Source organism: Homalodisca vitripennis, chromosome 1, assembly GCF_021130785.1.
Source record: "Homalodisca vitripennis isolate AUS2020 chromosome 1, UT_GWSS_2.1, whole genome shotgun sequence".
NCBI lineage: Eukaryota > Metazoa > Arthropoda > Insecta > Hemiptera > Cicadellidae > Homalodisca > Homalodisca vitripennis.
The window spans coordinates 110,656,405-110,681,283 of NC_060207.1; the positions used below are offsets into that span (position 1 = coordinate 110,656,405).

Sequence of the window (24,879 nt, forward strand, 5' to 3'; positions counted from 1 at the left end):
AGTTTTACAATGTTTATCTTTTTTGTTTTTTTTTTTTTTGGGAAAACTCAATGCAGCTTTAGTGATAATATGTAATACATTTTACTATATAGTTCCAGCAGGGGATATTAATATTGATGTGTTGAAAAAGTCTGGGGTCTGTGAGGTTCTACAAATTACACTGATCCGCCATAATATATGGTATCTGGTACAGTTTCCTACATTGAAATCTTAAAGTGCAATTTATAATGCAACTAGCGGGCCCGGCGCGCTTTGCTGCGCATTTCAATAATTTTTTGCAAAAGTTGCCCGCGGCTTCGCACGCAATTTCCCGTTGAAAACAGTACACTATATTCACTTATTCTTTTTCTATCACATTCTAAACATTGCTGAGATAATTGATAGTCGTTCCATCGTGAGCCTCTTGGGCGTATTATGAAGGTATGTACCATATTCCTGCCTCTATCTAGCTGTTACCCACGGCTTCGCACGCAAATCTTAAGAACCGAAGTCCTTATATTACTTAGTAAATTTTTTTTTTACTATAATAAATTTTAGATTAAATTAGTTATATCTCCGATGCCACGATTGAGCTTGCTTTGTTGTCTCGATCGAGAGAATATGTACACACGGAGTTTTGAGAACCATACTTCTGTCAAAAAAAACAACTAAGGTTGATTTTATAACATTCTTTATATTTGTAGCCAACGTAAGATAGTAATTATGATATCTGCATTACTCTTCTGATCAAGCATGAGCATGGTTTATATTAAATAAATATTGCAGTTAAAGGTGAATTTTTACGTCAAATTTGAATTGTATTATCTGGATAGTAAAGTCTATGTTTAACAGTGATTGCAAAAACAGTTTAAACAAAATTTGTCGTTTCTCTTAAGCTTACTCTATGCTTTAAAACTATAAGTGTAATATATGTTTACAAAGAACAGCTGATTAAAAATTTGAAAAGACGTTAACATATGTTTGCTGCAATGCATTTCTTATGGGTATTTCTGTAACCAGTGGGGCAAATCCTGAATCGGGAAAGGGATGGGCATAGCTTATAAACCTTCTCCGTGGAAAAATACATATACGTACAAATTTTCATCATGATCGGTCCAATAGTTCACGATTCCATAAAGGACAAACATACAAACATTCATTTTTATATATATAGATTAATAAGATGAAATTATCAATTGCAGTTGTTACAGAGTTTTCGGATCATGATGCTCAGTTGCTAAAAGTTAATTTATCAATTGAAAAACACAATTAGCCACTCACCCAGTTTAAAAGAAAATTAAATAAAGAAAACTGATACATTTCTTTAAAAAAATAGCAACTGAAACATGCTATGGTCTGTATCAAGCTCCTGTAGATTACAAATATGATGATTTTTATAATATTTCTAGCTAATACTTCAACTTTTGTGTTCCATTAGTAAACATTAATGTTCTTCCTGGTAGAATCAAAAAGTCACTATCACAATCTTTTCATCTTAAACCTCTAGGTGAAGTGGAGCTTGACAAAATTATATCATTTTTTTAAAACAAATTATGGCAGGGCTTGATGAAGTACCAATTACTGTTATTAAAAAACGTAAAATATTTTTTAATTAAGCTGCTGATGCATATAATCAACTCTTCTTTTATTAGTGGTATATTTCTGAATAAACTAAAAATTCCTAAAATCAAAACTGTTTTTAAAAGTGGTAAAGTAACGGATCCTCCTAATAATCTATACTCCCAGCTTTTTCAAAAATTTACGAGTGGCCAATGTATGTTATACTTGTGGAATTTCTTGAAACTAACAAATTATATGACTAGGACCAACATGGTTTTAGAGGAGGTAAATCTGTTACAACTGCTGACATTGACTTTGTGAATGCAATAGATAGAGGTGGCCAAGCTGTAGGGATTTTTATGGACCTCAGCAAGGCTTTTGAAGCGTATGCCATAGTAGTCCATTAATTCATTAAAAATATTAGGCATAAAGGATGTTTCTTTACAATGGTTTAATTCATGCCTTGAGAATAGGAAGCAGTATATAGAACTGGCATATTTGGAAAAAATGAATAAATTAACCAGTGCTAAATCACAAATGGAAACCATTTTCTATAGAGTTCTATTTTGAGACCAGTTTTGTTTCTCTGTTATATTAAAGGATTTCCAACAATTTTCACGGGTAAATAAAGCAAAATGTGTTTATACGCGGATGTTTCTAACCTTATTGTATCAAATAAACAATTAAATGAAATCAAAAGAATTACCAAGCAAAGTTTAACATAGATTAAAAACTACTTCAGCGATAACAACCTTTTACTTAACCCTGATAAAACTAATTTTATGTTATTCCCGATGCAACAAAACAAATCTAAACCAAAACCATCTATTGAAATCAATTATATAGAAATTAAACAAGTAGACCAGACTAAATTTTTATGTTTGATGTTAGATGAAAGTTTGACATGGGACACTCATATTCTGGCTCTTAAAAAATAAAAATATCCTCTGGATTGTAGCCCTAAATACACTAAAACAGATACACTAAAAATTGTGTACTTTCCTCATATTCACTCCCACATCTCATTTGGTGCAGTTTTGTATGGTTTGACTAGTAATAGAAATCTGCAAAATATTCTCTTATTGCAGAGCAGATGCTATTCGAATAATTTCAGGTCTAAAACCACAAGACAGCGTAAGAGGTCTCTTTTCTAATTGATATATTTTGACAATTTATAGCATATACAGGTACATTATGGAAACCATTTTGGCAGTAAGGAAAGCTAATAATAGATTACCAAAACTTGGCTCCTGTCATAATTACTTAACAAGAAATCGGAACCAATTGTCAGATCCAAATATATATAATACCATAAACCAGAGTATTTTTGTTTGTTTGTTTTATATATAATATATATATATATATATAAACACTGGTTTATGGTATACAGTTTTATAACAAGTTGTCACAACATATTGTAGGTATAAATAATGATTTTACGTTTAAGAATTGAAACGATACCTTATTGAAAAGTGTTTGCATTCTTTTGATGATCTCTCATGAAATTTCATAGGATAGTTAAATCATTGTTAATAGGTTTATTATAAATAATTTAAGGAAGAACTGTGATGATACCATTCAATTTTTGTATCTTTATTTATGCACAAAGATTTAACTTCGATATATAAATATCTTACATATCTTTAAAGTAAACATATTTTTTAAATATTACTTTTAAAGGTATTTATGGGTGGTACTTCAGAATAAAGATATGTCTATGTATTATCCTTATATCTAAGTAATGTACAGTACATGCCAAATTTCGTCCAAATCTGTCCACTAGTTTTGTGTGATTGTTTTAATCATCCAAACATCCAACATTTTTAACAATCTTTTGCACTTTTAATATTAATAAAATTAGATTTTATAACTACTATCAAACAGTAAAAATTACATTGAAAACAGAAAACAATTCATTTTTGGCATTTGAAACATCTAACTATATTGTTGTAGAACAATAATTATTTTATTTATCATTTCAGTTACTGACATTTAGAAATCTTAAAATATTAATTATAATAATAGAACTTTTTCATACATTTTAATATCAAATTAATACACCAAATAATAAATGTTATTAATAAACTTCTTAGAAATGAATCATATGATTGAAAAGTATCAACTTCAGTAAGGTCAGAAGCAAAGAGTAAGTCTGATATGAGCAGTGTACAGTGATGCAGAAATCTATCTGATGGACGATCCACTCAGTGCGGTCAATTCTCATGTCAATCAATACATCTTTGTGATTGTCATTGACTTAACCAATGTAACTGAATGTTGTACTTGTAGGGTATCAACCTGAGTGGAGGACAGAAGCAGAGAGTGAGTCTAGCACGAGCAGTGTACAGTGATGCAGAAATCTATCTGATGGACGATCCACTCAGTGCGGTCGATGCTCATGTCGGCAAACACATCTTTGAGAATGTAATTGGTCCCCATGGCCAGCTTAAGAACAAGGTTGGTAATTCAAAGTACTGGTAATTTAATTATTGAATTAAATAAAAAACATGACCTTAACTTTAAGAAATATAGCTTAACTTCACCTGTTGAGGTTCTAACTATAGGATTGGCAGAAAACTTTCTGTTGGTGTTAATCTGTTCCCAAAAATTGTTAAAATCAGTAATAGTCATTTAATTCTACCCACTGCACCAGCATCGTAATATACTAGGTTCCAATATGGATATAATTGATCACCATTATATTTATCACTTCAAGCAAACGCTTCCAATTTTCAATCCATAAATCAAGCCTTAGTATCCAATATTTCTGAGGAGTGTTATTGGATACCAGAATATAGTATAAAACTTCATTTCTTCATACACAAGAATGAGTTAAATGATAATATATGTTCAGCCATGGTATTTGAATTATGGTGCGTACAGTTCACCTACGATTCTTTTCAATTTGTTCTTTTAGGATTATATTGATTATATTAATAATTTTTTAAGTAAACTATATACAACTCTGGAAATAATCAGTTAAAAGTTTAAATAAATCACTATTGCAAGACTTTACATATCAATGTTTTCAAACTTTTCTAACGTAAATAATTTGAGCGCACTGAGGACAACATGCATTTCACCAAACATATAATTTGATCTATTTAGAATCATCATACCTGTTTAGGTAAATGTTGTCTTCTCATAATATGTATCAAAGGGCTAGATGGTAAGCACAACACCACAGATGTGTAATTAATGAGTAGGTTTAAAATTAATAATGATCTAATGTGTGTGTAGACTCGCATCCTGGTGACCCATGGGATAGCGTTCCTGCCTCAAGTAGACGTGATTGTGGTTATGAAGGGAGGTGAGATCATGGAGAGAGGTACCTTCAAAGAACTGTTGGAGAAGAAAGGAGAGTTCTCAGAATTTCTGATACAGCACTTGGCAGAAACGGACCAACATGAGGAGACTCAAGGTAATGCTTCAGTCACGTTGAGCATAATTTGAGGTTTAAGTGCCTACATGTTCTCTTACTTTCATTTCCTTTTGTTTACAGACATCCAAGAACTTTTAGATGAAGAAACTACTCAGAGAATAAGAAAGATAAGCAAGAGTGAATCTTTAAGGTCACTCCGATCCACCAGGTAAGTACTGGTCAAACATAGTTAGCCTATTACTGTTCTCTGAGAGTATATGACACGAGTTACTCGATCTTGTCTTAATGGCTTCATTAAATGAAGTTGCATGTATGTATGTGAGGTTAGTGTAGGAACTAAATATTTGTCACTTCTGATGACATATATGCAGTTAATGAACTACAGTTTTAGCCATTCAATGGAAATATTTTATTAACAGAAGAAGTATGTAATTCCTGAGGATAAATTATTATCTCAACAGCTCATGCTCAGTGGAATCTGTTTATTCACATATCCTTAGTTGTCATGGTTCCAAATATCATGAAGTTCTGAATAACAGTCCCTGGTTGGTGTTGTATGTGGAAGGTCACAAGTTGGTGTTGAATTAGGTCATGATGTGGGAGTTTAATCACTTGCCTCACATCATGTGACATTGCTCCAGTTTTCCAAGTTAGGTTATCTTAGACACCCCATGTGGTTGCTGTGTATTTCAAAGATTCAATGTCGGCGAATTAAACTAGAGTTTAAGTTGACAGCATGTAGTTGTTCAAATAATGTGTAAAAAGTCTTTATATGTGATGAGTGAGATTATGCACACGTGGTTGTAAAGCGAGTTCAGCCTAGCTGAGTTAAAAAAAACATTACATACTCACCACTTTGATGATTTATAGGTTAATAAATTTCTTTGAACTTCATTTATATAAATATTTCTTATGTATTGAACATAAATTCCTTGCACCAGTTTGATTCACTTAAACAAGTGATTTTTAATGATCCGAGTTTAAAACGCATATTGTTTCACAACACAATAATTGTAAGCAAGTATATTTGAATGTTAATCTCACTACACATTATATAATGCCCAATTGCCACTTCACAAATTTACTTATAATCCAATTTTATAAAACATAAATGCTTGTGCTCTCTCGCACGAGAAATACTAACACACGTCATTTCTCTATCACTGTTCAAGCCAGAAGGAGGCTGGGCAATATGCTCCAGCTGTCAGGTCAAAATACAGAAAGTTGTGAGCTTTTTAGTCTCCTAGCCAAACTGCTACGTTTTACTTTAATGTTTGTTAATATCGTCAATAGATTATAAATTTCTAAAATAATTATCGCAATTAAATAACTCACATTTATTCCAATATAAAGTTGATTCATCCCTTGCTTTATTAATTATTTCAATCTGATATGTAATAATCAGGTGTTTATAATAAACGACAATTTCCGCTTACCAATTTTGCTCTTTAAATTAAACCAATATTACACAGTTGCTGAGTTGAGCAATAAAAAAATTTAATCCATGTATAAGTTGAGTTTCTAAACTGCTTTGATACACAATAATTATACACACAATACATTGATGACAACTTGTAATGTAAAATGTTACACATTTTTGTACCTCTAAAGTCATTCTAGTTTGCCAATGGAGTACATAAAAATTTTGACCACACTTTGACCACAAACACACATGTTATTAAATACAGTAATATGAACGTGTCAGTAACTTCTATATGATAGTTGTTATTAACATTTTGAAATGATCTATGTATGAAAGAGATAATGGTCTCAAGTGCACATGTGTATCTAAAACAGTGTATATGGTATTGTTTGATGGGCTATTTGCTGTTGTGAACATGTTAAACTAATTCAAACAAGAGTGATTAGTAAACTCTTTACTACAAAACAAAATGTTACATACATGTACTGCTAGTTCCAGGCTCGTTAATATGGGCATTTACTAAAATTGCCAACAGGTTTTTAGGCATTATTTCTTCGTAAATTTCTATTAATTTTTATCAAAAGAAACTATCTCTAATCATTAAAAAAATTAAGGCATTAACATTTGAAATAAAATGTATTTTAATATAACAGTTAAAAGGTGATTTCTAAATAACTAATGATATTTTTACCTTTAGCCGAAGAAGTTCAGTCAACCTAGAGGTTCAGTCAAGCTTGAGACAGTCTGAAAAATATTTGTCAGATGACATGGGAAGTGTAAGTATGAAACCATTATATTTATACTGTAAGCTTAATTTTGGAATCTATATTATATAAAAATCTAATGGCGTCTAATGTGTCACTTAATCATGTAAAGATGACTGGATCGATTGTACTGAAATTTTACATGGACATTCTTAGGGTCCCTGATTAGCATATTGGCCTATTCTTATTTCGAAAATGCCTCTGGTCTACGCCCCACTGGTCTCTTAAAGTAGTGAAAAATCCCATTTTGGTCTCTCAAGTTGCCTTACAACAAACCAGTATTATTAATTAGCAGTTACCCACAGCTTCACACACAACTTTGTAGGCTTTCCATATGTATGGGCACTTCTGGTTCAAATGAATTATATTTCCTATGCCAATGTTGAGTTTTCCTTGTTGCCACGATCAAGAAAATATGACAAAAAGTGTGTATTTGTGGTCATGTTAATTTACTACGGCCTTAGTATTTTTTGTGCCACAGTTAATTTTGCATTGTTTTCCTGATCAAGAAAATAAATAAACATATACAGTTTAGTTGTCTTTTTGAGAGAAATAGGCTTCTCATGTGTGCTCAGACCAGAAGTGCTCATATACATAAAAATTTGTGTGGAGAGTCTCAGATAACTGCTAGTTATATTCCCAAGTGGGTAATCTATGAACCTAGTTTATAATTAAGTCAGTATTATAAGAGTTAATGCTAGAAATAGAAAACTAAAAGTTGTGGTATGGTAATCCTGAAGATTGCCTTTTAATTTTGACTTGATTTTCAAGTTTTGTGTGTGGTATTTGAGTTATAAATTAGTCAGTATTATAAGAGTTAATGCTAGAAATAGAAACTAAAAGTTGTGGTATGGTAATCCTGAAGATTGCCTTTTAATTTTGACTTGATTTTCAAGTTTTGTGTGTGGTATTTGAGTTATAAATTATTATAATTTTATAATCAATCCTGGAACCGGTGGTTAAATTTCTCTCAGTTGCAGAGTGTTTTAGTACCTTTTATATCACAGTATATTTATTTATTATCATACATATAGTGTAACATAAGTATATCAAATGATATATATATATATATATATATATATATATATATATATATATGTATCCAATATTTTTCTAAGAAAAATTTTTCCTTCAAGATAATAAAAATATATTTCATAATTATCCATGAATACTTACAGTTATAAAAAGTTATGGTTTTATCTTTAAGTTATCAAAATGAATGTAAGAAAATATGAAATAAACAAAACATATACTAGATTCAAGATTCAAAAATTCTTTATTCGTACATAGTACAGCATGTACATGAATAGTGTCAATAAGTTTTTTACAATATACTAATTAATCTATATGTCATTTAAAATTAAAATTATACAATGTAATAAGAAATAAACAATCCAGAAGCTTATATACATGAAATACTAAAATTACATACCAGGCATTCCCAATCTACCTTCCCTCCCAAAACTCATCAAGGGAGTACAGAGCCAGATTTATCAAATATATTTTTAACTCTTTTTTCATTTTAATAAAATTTTGTTCATTTATTATTTTTGTTGGTAGTTATGTTAAACATTTATGGCCCATAAAATCAGTTCTTTTTTTGAAAAATTCTAGTTTGTGCTGAGGGACATTTCTTTTAAATCTAGTATTATAATGATGTAAAATTTTTGTAGGTTTTGCATTTCTCTCATTTTGTTTTATATATATCACTGTCTCATATATGTATAGACTGTAAACAGTTAAAATTTTGTGTTGTATGGTCTATTTAATTTTGAGTTTGAAAAAAACATTGTACAAGTTTTAAAAATGTCCTTTAAATCGAAAAAGAAAACAATATAATGTACAAAAATCTTCATTATCACGACTTAGTATAAGAGTAAAAACTTCAAGATTCATTTTGACTGTTTTTGAGCTTAAAACTAATGTAAATTCACTTCTTAAGTTGTAATGGTTTACAAGTAAAAGTTATTGATCTGCTAATCTATTTACACTCATTTCAAGCAAGAAAAGAAATTATAAGTCTTAAGAATCATAATATACAATTGGAAACTTTAGTAATAAAAAAAGAAGAAACAATTATACAGCTGGAAGAAGAGGTAAATAGATTACGTACTAAATTGAACCAAAAAGAAAATTTGAATATCTCTACAATCAAGAAAGTAAATTCAGGTGTACATCATAGTCTATCTACTTTGAATTCCACACCTTTCCATAATAACACTGGACTGGAAAAAAGTTTATGGAGCCCTGAGAAAACAAAGCTGGAGAGTTTTCAATGGTTGTAAAAAGTAAAAAAAATATACCCAAACCTATACCTAAGACGTATAATGGAGACCTAAATCCCATTGAATTAAGGAACCAGTTTGAGGTTTTACAAGTTGATGAAGATGAGACTTCAAATGTTAGTGACCTCAGTATTGATGGAAGCCACAATGAGACACACATGAATAAGGTGCTCATTTGTGCTGATAGTCATTGACGAGATTTAGCCTGGCACCTTAATAAAATACATAAAGATCATGAAGCTGTAGGTTTTGTGAGGCCTGGAGGGCGTACAAGACAAATTTTAAATTATGAAAATATAGAAAATGTAAATTTAAATAAAAATGATTATTTGGTGATGGTATGCGGCACAAATGATGTGGCAAAAAATGAAGCAAATGAAGCTTTGACTTTAATAACTGAAACCTTGGACAGAGCTGCAAATACAAACATCATTTTAGTAGACCTCCCACACCGTTATGACCTTGCTAGTTGGTCCTGTGTCAACAAAGAAGTTGCAAAGACAAATAAGCGCCTCGAAGAGCTTAGTGGCAAGTACTCCAATGTTACACTAGTGAAATCTAGTAAAGCAGAGAGAGCTTTACACACTCGTCAAGGTCTCCACTTAAATTTTTGGGGAAAGAAGTGGTTAGCTGAAGTAGTAGCAAAAGCCATTACTGCCAAGAAGGACCCTGACCACAGGCAGGGCCTACGAGATGTGCAACCTCCTCCTCCAGGTACATGTGATGTGACAGGGAACTGCCTACCAATTGGAAAAAACTACAGTGCACAAGTAGAAGCTCACCAGAATCTAAGGACTCATGCCTCATTGTTTATCACTTAAATATTCAATGCATAAGAAATAAATTAGAAGAATTAAATCTATGGTCAAATAAGTTAAATATACATGTTTTAACTATAAATGAACACTGGTTTTGTCCAGAAGAGTCTTTGTTATATGTGCCAGCAGGTTTTTCTATAGGTAGTGTTTATTGCCGGAAGCCTCCCCTTAGAAGAGGGGGTTGTAGTATATATGTTAAAAGAGATATAATATATAAAACTATTGAATTAGAACATTTATGTGTAGATTTCGTTTTTGAGGTTTCAGGTATATTTTTAGTTAGTTTGAATGCTATCATTATAACAATTTATCGAACACCAAATTCTCCCATAAATGATTTAATAAATTTTTTTGATGAGTTACTTGGTTATATTAATAAAAATTATTCTAATGTGAAGTTGATCATATCAGGTGATTTTTATATCAATATAAAAAAAAGTAATGTTGAGGTAGATTCTTTTTTCAATTTATTGCGTTCCCATAACATGCATTGCTTAAATCTAGAAAGCACCAGGGGTGAGGCATGCCTTGATAATATAGTTACTAATGTAAAAAAAGGTACTGTAACCTGTAATGTTATTGAACCTCATTTATCAGATCACGCAGCAGTTTGTGCAAATTTTCACACTATTGATGCTCCAAACTCTGGTATAAAAAAAGGTATTTCAACTAAAACCATTAGAACATTAACGCCATACGCTATTCAAAATTTTAGGGAAAACTTGACTCATGTAGACTGGTCACAGCTACAACGTTTTACTAATGTAGATGCAGCATTTGATTATTTTAACTTTGTCTTGACAAGCACTTTTAATGAGTGCTGTCCTTTTAAAGAGATTAAATTAGGCAATAGTGACAATACTAATAGGTTAAGTAGTAAATGGTATACAAAAGAATTGGAAAATATTAGGAAAATAGTAGTTGCATTGTATGATAAGCTTAAAAACAGTAAGGGAGTTCATGAACTACAATGTAAAAATGTGTACACCAGAGCAAAAAATCTGTATAGATCTGAAATTAAAAGACAGAAAAAATTATTTAATGAGAAATATATTACCAATTCAAAAAATAAATGTAAAGCTGCTTGGAAAATAATTAATACAGAAAAAAAAGTTGAAGAAAAAAATCATGAAACTTTTATTGATTCTAGGACTTTTAATAACTTCTTTACACTTTCACCTTCTAATATAATTAATACTTCTGACCAGCAGAATGACAATAACCTTGCTCTTGAATATTTAGAAAATTACATAAGAAATAAGGGTGTATTAAAAAATGATTTTAAATGGAAAAATATTGAAAGAAATGATGTTTTATATTGTACATCTAGGTTGAGTACCTCAAAAAGTGAGGATTATTATGGTTTTTCCAATGCAATTATGAAAGACATCATTGACATAATATTAGTGCCAGTTACTTATTTATTTAATAAGATGCTAGACCAAGGAACATTTCCTCAAGCTTTAAAAATAACAAAAGTAGTGCCAATTTTTAAGAAAATGAGATAGGACTAACCCCTCTAGCTATCGACCAATCTCATTAGTTCCTATTCTTAGTAAAATATTTCAGTTTTGTATCAAAGAACAATTGTATAACTTTTTTGTTGTAAATAATCTTTTTTGTTCGGACCAATTTGGTTTTCTCCCACGTTTAAACACAGTAAAAGCGGTTGAAACTGTAACAGAACAGGTTATTCTGAATTTTGAAAACAAAATAATGACATCTACTACCTTAATTGATTTAAGTAAAGCTTTTGATTGCATTCCTCATGACCTGCTTTTAAAAAAAGCTACATTTTTATGGCATAAAAAATAATGAATTACGTTTATTTTCATCATATTTACAAAATAGAAGGCAGATGGTTTCACAAAATAAAGATGTATCTGGTTTCCAAAATGTTTTACTAGGAGTACCACAAGGCTCAGTACTCGGTCCTTTTCTTTTTGTAGTAGCAATAAATGATTTTTCATTTAATATGCCTTGTAGGTCTGTTCTATAAGCAGATGATACAACTATTTTAAATAGCAATAAACATCTGGAAACTTTAATTTTAGAACAGGAGCAGGCAATGACTGAAGCTATTAAGTGGTTTAAAGCCAACCTTTTGGTAGTAAGTAATAGTAAAACAGAAAATTTAATTTTTACTCTTGATGGAAATTGTGTCCTTGATAGTAAGTAGACAGAACCTATTAAGCTATTAGGAATATACATGGATAATCGATTAAATTGGGATGCACATGTAAGTTTTCTTTGTAAAAAATTAGCTAGGGTTACATACCTTATCAGGAAACTAAAGTATAATATCAGTACTGAAAACACATATAATATGAAAACATATATAATATCAGTTACTCACATCATATTATGTCTTTTTCCATTCCCAGCTCAGGTATTATTGCAAATGTTGGCAATAGAGTTTCTTGTGTCCCACTTTAAAAAAACATTTAGAATTATGATCCTTCCATCCCTGTATATTTATTGTACTTTACTTAGTATCAAGGAACAATTAGATAGTTTTATTAGTAGACAAGAAATACACTCCTACTGTACAAGAAAAAAATATATGCTTGAACAGATGAATGTTCGATTGGAGAAAACCAAAGGCACTTTTATTTATATGAAGATTAAACTTTTTAATAAACTTCCTGAAAAAGCATGGCATGTGTCTATTAGTAGATTTAAAAATGTTGTGAGTAATTGGCTTGTTGATAACACATTTTATTCTTTAAATGACTACTTAACCTGTGATATTAGTACTTTAATTTTTTAATAGTTATGATTTTGTTGATAGTTATCTCTTGTTATTTATTTATTGTTGTTAAACCTATTTTATTGTTAATTTTAATTTGTTGCATTGTTATCTATTTATTGTTTTATTGTTAAATATATTTATTGTTTTTATTTACTATTTAATTTATTCTGTATATAATGTTTTAGATATGTTATATATACAGGGTCTGTATAATAAGTAACCGGACTGACTTCAGGAAATTTTTTATTGGCAAAATATGTACAATTTTTCTTTAGAAATCTTCAAAGTAGTCCCCATTGGAGTCGATAACACGCTGATTCCATATTTTCCAATCCCTGAACGCTTCCTGGAAGTCGGCAACCTCGATGTTGTCTAGAGCCCTCGTCGTAGCACGTTGAACGTTTTCCAGAGAACGTTTTCTTATGCGCGCTTTTTTCGGTCGTGGTGACGCCGGTGTGTGCCACTCCGAACTCTGCCGCTTCGTCTCAGGATCGTATTCAAAAACCCACGTCTCGTCTCCTGTAATAACGTGGTTGAAAAACTCTGGTTCGGTTTGCAGTCGATCAAGGATTTCCGAAGCGACAGCAACACAACGCTTCTTTTGCTCATCAGTCAGGTGTTTGGGTACCAGCTTCGCGCAGATCTTCCTCATGCCCAGATCGTTCTTAATAATGTTTGGAACGGTCATCTAATCAATTCCGACCTCATCTGCGATAGCCCGAATGCTCAGACGACGATCACTGTTCAACACATCACGCACTTTTTGCACATTTGTGTCCGTGTGACTCGTTGATGGAGGACCGACGCGCTGTTTGTCACGGACGTCATCGCGGCCCTCCCGGAAATTTTTGTGCCACTGAAACACCTGAGTTCTGGACAGAGCATCCTCACCGTAAGCCTCTTGAATCATTTGAAGAGTTTCCGTGGCCGTTTTCTTGAGTTTGACACAAAATTTAATGCTAAAACGTTGCTCGATCGTACTCTCCATTTTCACTCCAACGGGGTAACTGAACATGCACTCCGCTCTCGCTCGATACTAACTCTCCAAGCGCTTGGAGGCAACTGCTGCAGCCCGGTTCCCTTTCACTAGACCCCCCACCACCACTACAGCATCAAATACCGGTTAGCAGACGCTTTGACGGAGCGGGGCAGGCTCAGTCCGGTTACTTATTATACAGAGCCTGTATTTAACGAGATGCTGCTAATACCATTTTTACTTAATGACCAAATTGTGGCGTTATTCACATGTTCATATAAAATTTACTTTGACTTACTGTCTAATCATTACACTTGTATTATGGGATTTTAAAGGTGTGATAGGAGTAGGCCTTTTAGATATAATAAAAAGTGACGTTGTCCATTGCATTGTCAAGTGCTTAAAGACAATAAAGATTTCTTGATTTGATTTCCTACTGTTTTATAGATATGCACTTTTCAATTTTAGCTACACCAATCGTGGGTAATGAACAATCATAAAAATTATGGTCTGATGTGTAACTGTGTAACAATTTGTGAGGGATCCAAATAACAAAATAAATAAATAAGTAAGAAAAACTATGATTGGTAGAATAACAACAGATGAGTGAACGGCTGACTAATCATAATGCATGTCACTTGTGCAATACACTGGAACCAATACACAACAATTACGAAACATATTACGTTTCATGACACATTAATGTTTGAATTATCAGAGATTGTCTATATAATTTAAACATTAATTTTGTATTGTTATTAAACCAATACTATTTGACATATATTACGGTCATAATAACAAAACAATTATTTTTATGACCCCATCTTTGCTCTGTAGATTATAACTAAAACACCTGAAAGCAAGCATTTACCAATTAAGCATGGAACCTAATTGTTATAGTAAAAAATGCTCAGATTATTGCTGCAGCTAAGTTATAAATGATCAAACAGTAATTAAAGATATTCCTGCTCATGAGAAACAGTATGCTATGTAAATGTAATGTGAGATCTCATAAATTGTTAAAAAGGTATTTTGGGGAATGAAATTAACCAATACTTTTTTTATTGTAACATGTATCAAAAGAAAAAGTGAGGGCTGTACAAATATTGTTTGCAGAAGTCCACAAACAGATTTAAATGTATGATAGTAATGACAAGAAATTAAATCTTTTATATGACATATAACATGTATATATATATATATATATATATATATATATATATATATACACGTATATATATATATATATATATATATATATATATTCCTAATTTTAGTCATATAAAATTCTAATTTTAAAAACATCAGGCCTGCTAATATTTTTTACATCCTCGTAAATTAAATTTAGCACCTACTTTGTATGTTTAAGTTCACCCCAACTTTTTCTGTGAGGTATTATATACCCTTAAATGCCTCAAATAAAAATACCTTAGAAGGTAAACTAAAACAATTATGTTCTATTATATTTTTCTCATATTATAACATCATTATGTAGATGTCCCTTTAAGGCTTTCATTTTAATAAGTAACACAAAGAATCTTAAGGTAAGTCTCTTAATATGAAATAATTAATTTTAATTGTAAGATATATCAAACCCTTCAAACTCTACATCTAATGAATTAACAGAAAGGAAAATTTTTAGATACACCCCTTCTTTAGGAGATCAATATTTTATTATCAAAAGAGTAAAATAAAAAAGAACTTTGTTAGTCTATAATAAAATATTATACATAAAAATTCCTTTTATTGATAAGTATTTTGAGTTCAGTAAACTTTGTTAAGGGAGATGAAATGGTTAAAATTCATATCCTATGTAGTTAAAATTAGAAAAGCAGGTCAAATTATATAATCTAAATGTGCTTATTAAAATGTTGTAATGTGTTTTTAAATGTAATTTACATGATTTTAATTGTAGTGATCAGCACAGTACAATAGGATAGTTATAATCTTTATTTGTAATCAACTGTTATCAATATAATTTTACTGCAGACAAACAGTTTGATCGGTCTTGGAGTTTCAACTCTTCACTTTGTGGAAGAAACTGAAGAACCAAGTTCAGGACAGGTAGTTGAGATGAGTGTTTTGAAGAACGGAGAAATCGTGGACTCTGGTGTCGCTGTGGCCGACCAGAATGACGTAGAGTCTGGTTAGTTGTTTTGCCTTATAATTGTATTAAGTTTGTAATATTGTAATGTTAGTAAAGAGATATAGATTTTATACTGAAAGGTATTACGAGGGGTATTAGAAAAATAAGGTTCCCATGATTTTTTAAAATAGACAGTTCTATATTTCTACTTAGTGTTATACATCAATTTAAAACTTAACAGTTAAGCTATTTTTCCACATAATGACCGTTTCTGTCTAAACACTTTTGTAGACGATGCTCCAATTTTTGTATCCCCATGTTGTAGAATTCTGCCGCCAATCCTTTGAGGAATCGAGTAACCTCTTTCTTGACTTCATCATCGGTACTGAAGCGTTGGCCAACCAAGTGTTCCTTTAATTTTGGGAATAAGTGATAATCACTTGGGGCTAGGTCTGGGCTATAGGGGGGATGGGGCACAATAGCCCAGCCAAAATTTGTCAGCAGTTCTTGAGTTTGACGTGAGACATGAGGTCGAGTGTTGTCATGGAGAAGCCTCACACCATTGGACAATCTTCCTCTCCGGCGGTTCTAGATCGCGCGTCTCAGTTCTAAATCTCAGGAATAAGCAAAGCAAGTTCGTGAATGGTGATTCTCCGATCTTCAAGCAATATTGTCTGAACTTTTTCAACAACTCCATCTGAAACTGAAGGCCGTCCATTTCGGTTTTCATCATGAATTTCCATGCGGCCTTCACTGAATTCTCTACACCATTTCCGAACGTGTTGAACAGATATGCGGTTTTCCCGATAAACCTCGATTAACTGACGATAAATTTCAGTAGGTGAAATCTGTTTTGCATTTAAAAAAACGTATCACAGCACGAATTTCGCACCTGGCGGTAACAACGATAGGAAGCTCCATCTTCGAAGGCAGCTAGACCGGCACTGTTGGACGAAGCGAGGCACGAGTGGTATGGATAGAGAGAGGGAAAGCTGATGAGTAAGACAGTGTTTCCAGATTTCTCCCAACATATCGCATTCTGTCTCGGTGGCATAGGGAACCTTATTTTTCTAATACCCCTCGTATTATAATATGTGAATATCAATATTATCTTTGTCTGGTTATTCTATGATCGTTTGGATCATATTTATTGAATTTAGTTTGCATATGAGATCAGTAACTACACAGAACTTTTCTCTGGTGCATAGATGTCTGTGCATAGAGTATATTCTATATATTAGGCTAATTCTGTAATTGTACATTGAATAAATTTATTTTGAGTTTGGTTTATTTATTACTGACAACTTATCCATAATTTAACACAAGTGTGAATATTCTATTTTAAACAATATAAATAAATATATATATATATATATATATATATATATATATATATATATATATATATATATATATATATATAAGTTATTGTTTATGAATCTCATTTTACAATGGTTTTATTCTTATTTGTTTAAGAAACGGAAGAATTACTCCATAAACGTCTTAGCAAGGTCAGATCTTCGAAATCTGCATCAGACAGGTAAGATAACACATCAATCATGTAGCAAGTTTACTATAGTGATTTAAACCCTTTTATTGTGTAATGCGGCCTGATGAAAATGCTAAATTTGTACCAGAAGTGCCAGAGTCGCGTAACGAGACTTTGGAATGATATTTAAAAAAATATTTTTAACATCTATGATATTGGTTGCAGCCATGGGAACTGCTTTACAAAAATTCGAATTAGACATTTTGGTCCTCCATTTGCTTTTATACTTTCTATAGATGATGTAATATGCATCTGAAAACGTCTGTCTCAAACCTCTGTCTGTGTCATGTAAATGGTGTCGTGTTGTTTACATTGTGAGTCAGTGAGTTATAATTCCAATGCACAATTTAATAATGTTTGAAACAAGCCAGCGATCTTTCTGATATCTTCATAAATAATATTTGTATTCAATCTCTCCCAAACCCTTGCGTTTTTTACCAAAAACCTGTGGCACTTCTAGCATATTACCAAAATTGTGACATTTCTTAGCACGACAAACTTTTTCACCCGTGGCACTAAAAGGGTTAATAAGGATATGTTTTTTTATATCAAGGTTCAGGTGTGATGAAAGACTTTTTGTCACAATGGCAGCAACAGATTATGTTTCTTGTTCTCCTCTTTTATTATCAGAGCTAAATTTTTTTAGCTGCCAACTATCTTTATTTATAGAGCCTCGTTTTAAAACTATGATATCAATCAACTGTTATTAAACCTTTCAGTATTACAGCAGTAGATTGTATATAAGCTGATTGGTTTGTATAAAAAGTGCATGAGTTTCTAAATGAAAATTTCCTTATTTTTGCTACCTATTGCATAGGTAGTAAATTCCAGGGTGTGAATATAGTATAGATTATCTGGGAGTAGATCAAGCATATTGTAATTAATCATAATGGGCCAATAAATAAAAAAGTTATAAGTATTCTGAGAAATTGTAGACTGAATATTTGAAGTAAAACAAAGAACAAACCCTTGCTATTGTTATGTGTTACAATGATAGAACACTAAGTTTTGAGGATTGGAATATATTCTCTTCTTCAACATAACACTATATATTAAGCCTTTTTACACCCAAAGAAGAAGATAGATTGCAATCCTCAAAACGCAGTGTTCTGTTCTTGTAATACAAAGTGCACTATGAAAGTAATGCGCTTTATTTTATTGTGACACACTATTTATCACAGGGCACTTGGACTGATTGGATAATGTGTTAGGGATTCTGCCCTTCCAAACGTTCTCGGTTTCAGTTCACTCCAAGCAGTAGAGTGGTAGGACATGTCTTTGCGTGGTCTGTTCTTTTATTATGTCACAGCGCAATAGAGCGCTCTATGAAACAGTAAAACACGGTCAAGTTTTGTGTACAGCTTGGGGAGAATGCAATTTATCAAATACTTCAGGAGCCCATTAAGGAGGAATGTATTTGGAGATCTCAGTGCGGAAGGTGGCACAAAACCTTCAAGGAGAGCTGGGAGGAGGTCACTGACAGGCCTCGTTCTGAACGCGCAACAACAGCCCAAACTGGTGAAAACGTCCAGTGTATGCGCTAAGTTTTGAGTTCAGATTGTTGGTTAAGTATGCAGGTAAATTGCTGATCCCCTGAACTTGTCAACATTTGCGGAACATGGGATAGTTAGTAATGGTGGATTCACAAATTTTTTTGTGTTTGTGCAGTGAAGAATTGTTGGAATTGATTAGAAAAAGTCCTGGAATTTTTAAACTCTATTCCAACCGGGGCGAATGTTGAATGTTTGAGTATGATCCAGAATCTAAAATGCAGAGCTCCTTGTGGTATACCCAGTCTTCTTCCAAACCCAAAAAGCGCGCATAAGCAAATCTTGCATCAAAACAGTCTTCTTTGTTCTTCGAAGAATAATCCATTTTGAGTTTGTACAACGCAGCCTTTAATGTAGAGGTGCTCAAGAGACTGAAATGCTGGGTTGCGTTTGTCAAGCCTGAAATTAAAGGCAACTTCAAGCTCCACCATGACAATGCTCCCAGCTACACGGCCTTCGTCGTTACCAATTACCTGACCCAGAACAAGACCCCCATAGTGCCCCAGCTTCTTTACAGCATGACTTGGCTCTGTGTGACTTTTTTGTTCCCCCAACTGAAGAAAGAGCTGAAGAGAAAGCACTGGGAGTTTGTAGAGAACATCCAAGCTGATGTTACAAGATTCTTGAGTCATTCCAGTCGAGGAGATACAGGTGCTTTCCAGTAGTGGCTCCGCAAGTGTATTCATGCAGGAGGGAACTATTTTTAAGAATTTTGACCATTTGTTATTATATGATAAATAAATCTTTTTTTCTTAGGTGTGCCTTACTTTCATAATGCACTGTGTACATAACAATAGCAAATTTCCAAAATTATGTTTTCCTTTCACATCAACCGTTGTTAATAATAAATCTTAAACAACAAATAAAAGTCACACCATTGGAAAGAAGCACTTGACAATTACTGTGGTTATTTTCATAGTTTATTTTTGTATCTATTGTTGAATTTGTGACAGATCAGGTTACTCCATAACTTAGTTATTAAGAAAAAGATCAATCTGAATTGGAAGATTTATAATTATTTAATGTTCAGAGAAATAAAAATTGGATAGAGTGTAGATAGTTAGTTTACTGACAATCAATTGCTTTTTTTATCCACAGAAATATTGCAAGTCAACCAGAGAGAAAACCAATAAGCAAACTAATCCAAGTTGAGGCTGCTGAAACTGGAAAGGTTAGTATGAAATATGAGCACTGAGTAAATAGTTAAAATTGATATGTTAATGATAAATTTAACTTTTTTAATACTGGCCTATGCTAATATTTAGTTGGAATTAATATGGATGGTTGTTTTATTGCAACTGAAAATATATTTAATCTTTGAATTTGTGATTTAGTCTCTTATTCTCTGGCTGAATTCAAGTTGATCAATTGAGTTCAACTAATGTAGTTTAATGTAATGTTCAACTAAGTCAGTTTGTTTTTTCTTGCCGATAATGGTCAATATTGAATGTGTCAAGCTGTAGCTGAATAATAAAGTCAATTGTTCATGTGCAGTTGAAACCAAAGATCATGTTTAATTGTGTCTCCAAATATAATGGGATAAACTTTGAGTTACATTTGACATATAATGTTGCAAATATACTTGCTGTAGACTAATTAATTTATATAATATTTCAAAAATCACATACAAGTGACTAAGCAAACCATAAATTGTATGCTCTTATACAGTTAATTCCACAACAAGTCTTGTAGGAAGTGATACAGAATTTTTATTCCTTAAAATTGAGTGAGTTTGTATGTATGTTATACCCAGGTGAAGTGGAGTGTCTACTTCCACTACTTCAGTGCTATGGGGTACTGGCTAGTGGTTACCACTGTTGGCTTTAACATGCTCTCCCAAGCTCTGGCCATCTTTGCTAACATCTGGTTGTCCAAGTGGAGCTCTGATGCATCAGCTGCAGTTAATGGTACTCAGGTCCTGGATAAGCGCAATAGTTATCTCCACATGTACACTGCACTTGGGTTTGGTCAAGGTAAGTAAATACACAATACAATATGTTTTTTGGTCTTACTTCACTGTTTTGTTACTCTCCTCTATTCGATTAATTATTTTTACAACTATAAGCAACAAAATTTTAAAATAATTGACAGAAGCTCATTTAGGACAAAAATTTAAACAATCCAATGTACATTAAATAATGTAATCTGTAAGTTATATTAATGTAAAGATTATTTTAACAAATTTTAAGTATCATTGAAAATGTTTGTTATGTGGGATAATTTGCTATTTTCAATAACTGGCTTTTTACTACTCTTAAATTAGTATAAATATACTGGCTCCTAATTTGGATTAAAATTTTGATTCTAAGTATTGTTCTATATTCTTAAAATATGTCCTGATGTAGTAAGGCTTATGTAGTGTGCAAATAGTCATGACACAATTTACATGACAAGAATCTATAAATAGAATGCTTGTTAACAATGTGTTCCAAAAAAATAACAGTATTATTACAATTTGCATTCTAGAAATTGATACCAAACTGAATATTAATTGTGACATTTTTATGTAATGATTATTATAACTGGCCAATAGTCTTGTCTACATAGCTCTTATTACAAGATACCCCAATCAAAGAACTTTGATCAGTTGCTGCTAATTAGATGGTTGTTAGAGTTGATCGATTGTTGAGCGATCCTGCCCTTGCAAGAAAACTTTCAGCCGTCTCGGTCATTGGTGGTGGATGGTCACTATAAGTAGTGGGAAGTTAAATTGGTTTGCATAAATACAGAATTAGAACTAAATTACATTTTGTTAGCCAAACAATGGACTTCGTTAGAAAGCAGAGATCAGTCTTTTGCTGTTTCAAGAGTTGTACTTAACTATAATTGTGATTAGATCAATAACTTTTGCTGTTCTTTCTTTTAGCGTTGATGTCAGAATTGTTGTTGGTAATTTTTTTATGCATTGTGAACGGGAAAATCGGGAAAAAAGTATTAAGAAATCAAATAGAATCATGAAGTTGTTAATTGTTATTTAAAAGTTGAAATTTTAAACAGTGTTGTGCACTATATATGTTTTTTTTTACCTATTAAGAAGCTGATAACATTAATAAATTATTTGGGGAAAAGTCAGATCCGAGATGTGGAGAATAACTTCTGAGCTTAGACAATCGAAATTCTTCAGACTGTTATATTCACAAAAGATTGACTAGACCCCTAGACCTTTGTAATGATTATTAAAATTACTTAAAAGGACTATTACTTAAAATTCTGGCATGGCTCTGTGCCTAAAGGTCTATTGAAGATATTTTATAAATTTAAATATAATATCAAATTTATAAATCCAGACTCAGTGAAGTGGCAGAACGAACTGCAGAACATCCTATGGCTGAAATGTCCTGTTATGTTCATAATGAGGAAGTAATGCCTCAAACCTGAAAGGTCTAAAGAAGAGGATTGCAAAAATCTTACAGGCTTATCAGAACTGCTCTTTAAACACACCATTCCATTAGCCGTAGAATAGTGTACCTCACATTACAATACTTAAGTGATCACAAAACAAATTCTGTTTATTTACAATTTGCTTGTCTTTATTAGTGTTAACGGTGGTGGCAAGTTCATACTCTCTGGCTTTTGCCACTATCTATGCATCTCGGAACCTGCATCTATCGATCCTGTCAAACATCCTGCGATGTCCTATGAGCTTCTTTGACACCACACCACTTGGAAGAATTGTCAACCGTCTGGGTAAAGATGTGGATGTAGTGGACAACGTTCTACCTGTTACTGTCGGAAATGCTCAATATGCTCTGGCAACTGTGAGTATTTGGAACATATAAATAATTTCATACTACAATTATTTTTAATTACTTAAATTAGAGTTCATTGTAAAAGGTAATAAAGAATTATACAAGACAGTTTATTTAACATTATACACCATTATAAACTTACGTTATTATTTTTACACATAATTAAATGTTATCATTTTTGCTGACTATGTTCCAACAATTTTATCATCATATCTTAAAACTATTTCGCTAATTCTAATTGAATAACCTCTTCTTTGATTTCATTGTGAATCTTGTAGACAAACCAAGTTGTTCCTTTAATTGCCCTTGTTAAATGGTTATAAGTGTACTCATTCCAATTAAAAAGTCTCAAACGAGTCATGTAGTGTTTATATTTTGTTACCACCTTATGCAGTGATTGGTAATTTAGGCACATATTACCTTCCTTTAAATCAAATCAGATCAAATAAAATAAATTTATAGTCATAAACTGCTTTTGACATTTTATTGAGGTTACACATAATTACATGTTAGCATTTTTGCAGACTGTGTTTCAAAATTTTTATCATAATATCTTAAAACTATTTTGCTAATTCTAATTGAATAACCTCTTCTTTGACTTAATTGAGGATCAGTTAGACAATCCAAGTTCTTTCTTTAATTGTAGGAAGAAGTGGTAATCACTTGAGGTTAGGACGAACTGTAAGAGGTGTGGCATTAGAGCTCAGTCAAATTCTGTCATCAGTTTCTGGGTTTGATGAGAGACATGGGGTCATCGGAAAGAAACATTATACCTTAAGATGAAGGTGGATTCTTGTAAGACCAATAACGCATATTATGGCACTTCACCTCACCGTTAATTCTAAATGTCTCCTCATCTCAACAAAGGACATCATTAAAGAATTCAGGGTCTTCATTCAATCTCTCTTGGGTTCATAAACTAAAGTTTATGCACTAAAGATAACCCACTTTGCTAAGCTCTTAAAGTAGTGATAACTTGTGGGGGTGCATGTTGTTTCCGTGAAGGATTCTCAAAACTGTCATTTGACTCAAGCCAGAATCAGCCACTATCCTTCTGATTGAGTCCTGTGAGTTTTGTAGAGCAACCGCTAAAACATTGGCAGAATTTCTGCCTTGCAATCTTCTTACCTTTGTTGTGATCACAATGCAAACTTCCAGTTTCTCGAACACGATCAGCTAGGCTTTGAAATACTTTTTGCAACTAATGATGTCTTTCAGTATTTAGTGTAAAATGCAGCTGCTGCAGTGAAGTTTTGATAACACTCACTCAAAACCATCAACATATCAAACACCTCCATACTGGTGTAAGCCATTATAAAATTAAATAAATAAAATTAAGCCTGCCAAGTCAGTAAGCTGACGGGTAAGCTTAACCAACATCAAAAGCAAAACAACTAGAGAAACATTTATATTTTGAAACAAGTGATATAGCCTTCAATTAGTTGTAAATACCCATCATGATAAGTAGTCAGAACTCCAGAAAAATTTAAATATCGCAACAGAAAAGATTCTGTAAACCTTTTGTAATTTTATTGTAATTAGCTTAAAAAGTAAATGTTAGGATTACAAAAGCAAGAAAGTAGACTTTAAAGTCAATAGTTAAAATATATTATTTACCTTGAAAAACTAAGAAAGTAAATGTCTGTCACGAACAATCATTTATTAAGTCTGTATACGTTAAATTTTCAAAAGTTCGAATATTTTAATTTCTTTTAGATTTATGTATTAGAATTTAATTTTATATTGGAAGTTGTACTGCAAGACAGTATTGTATTTTGTAGGTACTGACTGTTTTTATAAAGTCAGCGTGTATTTATTTTTCTGTGCTACGAAGAAATTAGGAAATAGTAACAAAAACATAATTTTGTTCAAACAAATTCACAAAAAATGTAGTCCCAGTACTAATGTTGAGGTAGAAAGTCCAGAGATAATGGGGGGCTAATCTAGCCCCCTGTTTCTACGCCGCTCCAACCAACGCGACATAGTACATCCTATGTTTTGTCCAT

At 32.1% G+C, this 24,879-nt stretch overlaps 1 protein-coding gene across 1 annotated transcript in view; it reads left to right on the forward strand.

Moving 5' to 3' along the window:
* LOC124375220 (multidrug resistance-associated protein 1-like) overlaps positions 1 to 24,879 on the forward strand; it is a 160,864-nt gene that overhangs the window by 108,065 nt on the left and 27,920 nt on the right. Inside the window, exons 16-24 of the mRNA XM_046833347.1 lie at positions 3,829 to 3,996; positions 4,780 to 4,960; positions 5,042 to 5,129; positions 7,042 to 7,120; positions 15,929 to 16,085; positions 17,502 to 17,565; positions 20,223 to 20,295; positions 20,878 to 21,097; positions 22,662 to 22,882. Coding sequence (XP_046689303.1) covers positions 3,829 to 3,996; positions 4,780 to 4,960; positions 5,042 to 5,129; positions 7,042 to 7,120; positions 15,929 to 16,085; positions 17,502 to 17,565; positions 20,223 to 20,295; positions 20,878 to 21,097; positions 22,662 to 22,882 — 1,251 coding nt within the window. The remainder of the gene's footprint in view (positions 1 to 3,828; positions 3,997 to 4,779; positions 4,961 to 5,041; positions 5,130 to 7,041; positions 7,121 to 15,928; positions 16,086 to 17,501; positions 17,566 to 20,222; positions 20,296 to 20,877; positions 21,098 to 22,661; positions 22,883 to 24,879) is intronic.